The 6,504-nt window shown below is 45.2% G+C and overlaps 1 protein-coding gene across 1 annotated transcript; it reads left to right on the top strand.

Annotated features, from left to right (window-relative positions):
• The first annotated feature begins 3,792 nt into the window (after positions 1–3,792).
• On the top strand, positions 3,793–5,532 carry LOC130645918 (uncharacterized). The gene is made up of 2 exons (XM_057452043.1): positions 3,793–5,250; positions 5,407–5,532. The coding sequence occupies exons 1-2, from the start codon at positions 3,793–3,795 to the stop codon at positions 5,530–5,532; spliced, it is 1,584 nt and encodes a 527-aa protein (XP_057308026.1).
• The last annotated feature ends 972 nt before the right edge of the window (positions 5,533–6,504 follow it).

Raw genomic sequence — 6,504 nt, 5'->3', positions numbered from 1 at the left:
TCCTAAACTGGAATAGCTCAGAGTAAATTTTTAATAAGAATGCTTAGTTTAGACTTCGACGCTCATGCTGCATTCGCTAATGTCTAGCTAAACCAGTCTCGGCATTATGCTCTCAAAGCTGTCTGCGCCGCTCGTGGCTTTGAGATATTTAAATATTTCCGTCTATACGGAGTAAACATGTCGCTATACCAAGTTATACTCCGTATACGCATGCCTATACGGAGCCGTACTCCGTATAGCTGCACACTTCGAATGGAACACATACACACTATATACCCGCGGTCCACTAAATGTGCGCCCCTTCGGCGGGGCGCAACTACAAAAACACGTGAGGAGCATGTCGAATGATTTCAAAAATTATTAATTGGGTGTATTTTTTGTTGCTGCATGTTTGGTAATCTGTGATAGGTTGAGTAGTTCAAAAAAAAAAACCTAACGGAACAAGCTCTGGTGGATGGCGGGAGAAGGCTGTGCCTAAATATCATAATAATCTTTTTCTAGGTTTTTTTGTGTTTCTTAAAGACTCTCAAACCAAGTTTACATATAACATACAAATGTCCAATTTGCAAAATCATTCCCGGGTTGCACAGCATTGGAAAATGCTATAATATAGTTATTAAGTAAACTATTTTTTTATTTATTTATATCTCATTTTCTTTAAAGTAAACATTCTGTTCCATTTTAACGGATCTGTTTTTAAATGATGGAGACATTAATAAATATATTCGTTATTTAAACGTAGAAGAGGTACAGTACTATCTCCTTATATTTAGATGCTCTGAGGGGTGGGTACGTCTACTTACGCAGACGGAAAAGGATAGATCTCCTTTGACTTAAAAGGAACACGAGTCATATTTTAATCGTCATTTCATGGCTTCTTACGTCGTGTTTATTTATTTAGTACAAACTAAACAGTAAAAGACAAACCATCATCGAAGGTTGATTCAAACGTGATTAGTATTTCCCCTGACGTCACCCTCTGCGATGGAATGCTAATTGCGTTAATTACATTAGCATCAACAAACCATTGTTAAATTATTTTGTTTTGGAAAGCAAATTTATAACGCTTAATTATTATTAATGACTCGTATTTTGCATCTTCAAGTTTTTGGCACCGAAACTTGTGGTTAGTCGCAATTAAAGCTATAGTTGAAGGGCGGAGTCGGAAATTCGTTTCCATGGCTCTTCTAGCCGACCTCAGGCTTTGATGAACTTAGTGACTACCCCGTGATAACGGTTTTAGGTAAGAGAACCTGGGAACGAGGATGATGATAGGCTTGTTCTGTTGTATAGAGGAAGAAAATGCATCATATCGGAGTCTTACAAGCATAGAAAACCTGGAAAAACGTAACTCGCTTGTTCCTTCGTAATCCTTCTTTATTAATACAAAGTCTCGTCAAAAGATTTTCGCACCTCACTCCCCCTTGAAAAAGAAGTCAACTTGTAAGGTCGTATGATTTTGCCAAAAATTTTGTATCTCGTTTGCCCTAGACTTCCTACCATAAATCTTTTTGAGAAGTGCAAAAGTGAACTGTCAGATTTTAAAACTTAATAAACTTTGTGGGTTTTATTAAATGATTTCTTTAACAATTCTAAAGTATTAAGGTTTTTAATCAGTAGTAACTCGTTAAGTCGAAGCGACTCATAATATGTGAATGTGTTTGCAAATTTGGCATTTTCCGTCAAGATCAGCAACATAAACCGAGAGATAGGAAAATGTATGATCTAGCGCAGTCGACGACAAAAGGGGAAATTCCCCAAATCCCGAATTCCGGAAAATCCGATAATTCCGGGAATTCCGATAAAATTTCGAGCGCGCGCAACGACGACTCATTGAGAACGGAGAAATAATGCTGACATTAACAGAATTTCGAGCATGCGCAATCGAGTAGGGGAAATTCCCATACTCAAACTAGGACCGCGTTAGAAATGTTGCTGATTGAAACTAGAAATTCCATATAATAAAGATGAATGAGTACCCCGTGAAACAGTTACACGCTATCGCGAGAACCCGTGGACTTACCCGCTATTCCAAGCTACGCAAAGTCGACCTTGTTGCTTTATTGGAGGCACCTCAACGACCTGTTCCAGCTCCAGAACCAAGGCCACAAGCCTTTACACCAGAGGCTTTGGATATATTCGAGCGCCAAGAGATGGCAAAAACCCGTTCTATTAAGAGTAAGATTGACCCTCGGCTCCCCGAAATTGACGCCATGAATACTTTTAAACGCCAAGAGATAGCGAGGAGTCGTCCAGTGGTAAAGAGTAAACTGCCAGAGTGGTCTGACTGGCGTGTGAAGTATGTGCCGGAGGGTATTAGAAAGCCAGTGCAAAGTATATACGCATCAGCAAAAAATCGCATCCTTGCTCTTTATGATGGGGCAAGGAAGACCCTGATAGGTGAAGTTGAAGAAGAGGCGCAAGAAAGCACCGAACCAGCTAAACAAGAAGCGCAAGAAGACTTCACGCCTCAGGAACATAAGCATGCTCACCATAGGACCTTCCGAAGTTTCCACATCCCCGGCATAGACGGTACGGATGTCGATGGATACTTGGACATGGTGCAATCACACGTGAAAACCTTGGTTGAGAAGCAGGTTAAAGACATGGGTCTGCGAAGGTGCAGTGTTCCCTCTGTATTCTCTGGAAAAAGCCGGTGGAGGGTACCAGCGAGTTAACCGAGGTGGATAAGGTCTTCCACAGCAACATGACACCGGTCTTCCAGGGTAGCGTCGCGGATGAAGTGCTGGATACGACATTTGCCCAAGTCAGGACGCATGTGGAGAATCCCACGCTGCCCAAAAGTGGATTTACGATCAGTCGAATCCTGCACCTCGACGTAGAATTTCACAAACTCAAGCTGACGAGAGATTCCTCGTATGTCGAAGCACCCAAGTGGTTAGCCACCAAAAAGGCCATCATTAACCCGAAAAACGAGGATGAGGAGTGCTTCAAGTAGAGTATCATCACATCTCCAAGTTTGAGAAGAACAACCCCGACATCGCGGTGAACGTCTTGTACGTGACGGGGAAGACGATCAATATCCTGCGCCGATCGACACACAACGGACGCGAGAAACAGGTTAATCTGCTGCTCCTTACGGACGACAAAAAGACCCACTATATAGCCTTCAAAAATCTCTCACGGCTCCTGGGCAGCGAGACATCGAAGAATACGGCAAAAATACACTTCTGTCTGAACTGCTTGCAAGCCTTTCCAACAATCGAATCGCGAGACAAGCACTATACCTACTGCAGGGACAACGACCCTCAGCTGGACATGTTGCCCCTAACGGAGGTACGACACTCAGGAAATTGGCTGCTTCGCGGAGAACACCGAAAAGTATATCTCCTTCAACGTGAAAATAAAGGTAGCCCTTGGAGGCATGGGAAACGATGATGGTGAGACGTACAAGAGCATAGAGATCAGGTTCATCGATAGCTGTCGCTTCATGGCATCCTCGTTAGACAAATTGGCAAGCTACCTCATTGGCACAAACGCACAGGCATGAAATGTCAGCAGTGCGCGGATACATGTCTGGAATTTTAGAGGATCGACGCCGAGTATGTGGCAAGCTTTTGGTGTAAAAATTGCAACTCGAGTACCACAAAGCAGCTAGACATGGACCAGGTAAAGGTAAACGTACCATCCATGATCAAATTCATCGACAAAGATGATGTCTTCAGACTGATGCTTCGAAAAGGCGTCTACCCCTACGAGTACATGGATGGCTAGCAGTGATTTGAGGAGACGGAGCTACCTCCCAAGGAAGTCTTCTTCAGCAAGTTGAATATGAAGGGGATCACCGACGAAGACTACGAGCATGCTCAAAAAGTATGGAAACTTATCACTCCAGAGGGCTCTGAGGTCACAATGGGCGACTACCATGACGCGTATCTCACCACAGACGTCCTGCTACTAGCTGACATCTTCGAGAGTTTTCAAAGCGTGTGCCTAGAGAACTACAAGCTCGACCCCGCCCACTTCTACAGCGCATCTGGTCTCGCCTGGAAGGCTGCGTTGAAGTACACCGAGATCAAGCTGGAGCTCCTTACGGACCCCGACATGCTCCTGATGTTTGAAAAAGGTATCCGTGGAGGCATAACCCAGTCCGTGCACAGATATGTCAAAGCCAACGCCAAGTACATGGGGGATCAATACGATCCGGAGGCTGAGTCGTCATACTTGCAGTACCTCGACGCCAACAACCTCTACAGCTGGGCAATGCGTCAAGACCTGCCCACGCACGGATTTAAATGGTTATCGAATGTGGAGACCTTTACCGAGAAGCGCATCAGCAAGCTCGTCGCTGACAACAAGCACGGCTACATCTTGGAATTTGACATCGATTATCCAGAGAGCCTACACGACAAGCACAACGAGTTACCCTTCCTGCCGGAGCGCAAGGTGGTTCACAAGGTCGAGAAACTGATACTAAATTTGGAACACAAGCGGAGGTATGTGGTGCACATCGGAGCCCTTTACGAGGCTCTGAAACACGGACTCGAGCTCAAGAAGGTGCACAGACTCATCCAGTTTAATCAGAAGCCTTGGCTGAGAGACTACATCGATCACAACACGAGGCTTAGAACCGCCGCCAAAAATGAGTTCGAAAAGGACTTCTATAACCTCATGAACCTCTCGGTGTTTGGCAAGACCATGGAGAATTTACGGAATCACCACAACATCCAGCTGGTCACCAACGAGGAGAAGTACACGAAGCTCGTCATGAAGCCGAACTTCAAGGGCGAAAACTACTTCAGCAGCCACCTCATGGGCGTGGAAATTGGCAAGGCTGAGGTGAGCATGAACAAGCCGGTGTATATTGGTCAGGCTATTTTAGACAAATCGAAAGTGGTGATGCACGAGTTCCACTACGACTACATGCAGCCCAAGTATGGCAGGAAGCTGCGGATCTGCTATATGGACACGGATTTATTCGTATACCACATCAGAACAGAGGACTTTTACCGCGACATTGCCCAAGATGTCGAGACACGTTTCGATACGAGTGCCTATAGCAAGGATGATGGCAGACCTCTTCCCATCGGCAAAAACAAAAAGGTAGTGGGTCCCATGAAGGATGAGCTAAGTGGTAAAATCATGACAGAGTTCATTACACTGAGACCGAAGCTGTATGCTTACAAGAGCCTCACGAAGGAGGGTGGTGATCGCAAGGCGAAAGGTGTCACGAAGAAATCCATCAGCTTTGAGGACTACCTTCAATACCCTCCTTCGAGGACTAGGAGGGTATTGATGTCTACAAGACCTGGGTCTGTATCCAAAATAAAGGGCATAAGGTCTACACGCAGGAAGTGAACAAGCTGGCACTCAATAGGGCGAATGACAAGCGGATCGTGCAGCCGGACCAGATCACAACACTTGCCAGGGGTCATTATTGCCTAGCGGCCAAGGAGAGCAAATAAATGGACCATTAAAGTTGATAAAATAAAAAAAAGAACGCCTTGGGAACGTGATTGCGAGCGATTCTTTTGCATTGGCGACTGTGGTCACAGGAGGGCGTTGGATTGAACCAATGGAATTGAAAAAAGCCCCTAAAATCACAGAAAGCACAGACACTCAAAAAAGATCCCTAAAATCCGTGAAATAACATACACCACAGAAAATGGGGATGAGATATGCAGCCACAGAGTCCCATGAGCCAGCAGTACGAGCAGTAGTTGTCAAAGGTGTAGTGCGGCTATACCTTTGCGACCAGAGGTGGTTAATAAATGGACGTTGTCTTACTCATCGCTATTATTTTACCGTACGCTCTAATCGTGTTCGTTTACCTAAGGCATAAGTCTTTAATAAATAAAATGAGTGATCTCGCTGATATATTTGATGTAGTTGATACCCCAGTAGAAGCCCTTGAGCAAAAACCAGACGTTGATAAACGTCAAGTCCTGAAGGATGCACGCAAGGGTAAACAGCACTTGCAGTCGAAGAAATGCACCGAAGCCTATATTGACAAAGCAACAGACGAGGTCACGACAAGGTGTACTCTGAGTACATTCAACGTGAGCTCCAGGAGAAGGACGAGAAGACGGCCAAGGCACTCTCAGCCCCACGATCCGCTGGAACAAGACTTACTTGGCAAGGCCGTGTCTCTGGCAGGACGATTACGTCTTTCTAATAGATCCCAAAGATCAGTTGTTCGAGTGGATAGGAAAATTATCAGAGCTGCTAACGGGCGAAGAGACGTTGTTCATCATCGACGATATGATAGCCGACGAGACTCTTGACAAAAAACGTCAATCCTTACTTGAACTTGCCATCAGTGGGAGGCATCGCGAGAACAGTCTCTGGCTGTTAACGCAGTCTTATACAGCTTTGCCGAAAAACCTTAGAAGGCAGAAGAAGCAGTTGTTCGTCTGGTACCCTTCGGAGCGTTCGGACATGAGGGTGAGGCCCAACTCAAAAATTCCAACCATGCGTGCTTGTATTTGAGACTTGAGCACCCTCGGACTTGGAAGATTTTGGAGTGACGCGGTACATCAGTGT

This window comes from Hydractinia symbiolongicarpus, chromosome 5 (assembly GCF_029227915.1).
Source record: "Hydractinia symbiolongicarpus strain clone_291-10 chromosome 5, HSymV2.1, whole genome shotgun sequence".
Taxonomy (NCBI): Eukaryota; Metazoa; Cnidaria; class Hydrozoa; order Anthoathecata; family Hydractiniidae; genus Hydractinia; species Hydractinia symbiolongicarpus.
This window is presented reverse-complemented; position numbering and strand designations above follow the sequence as displayed.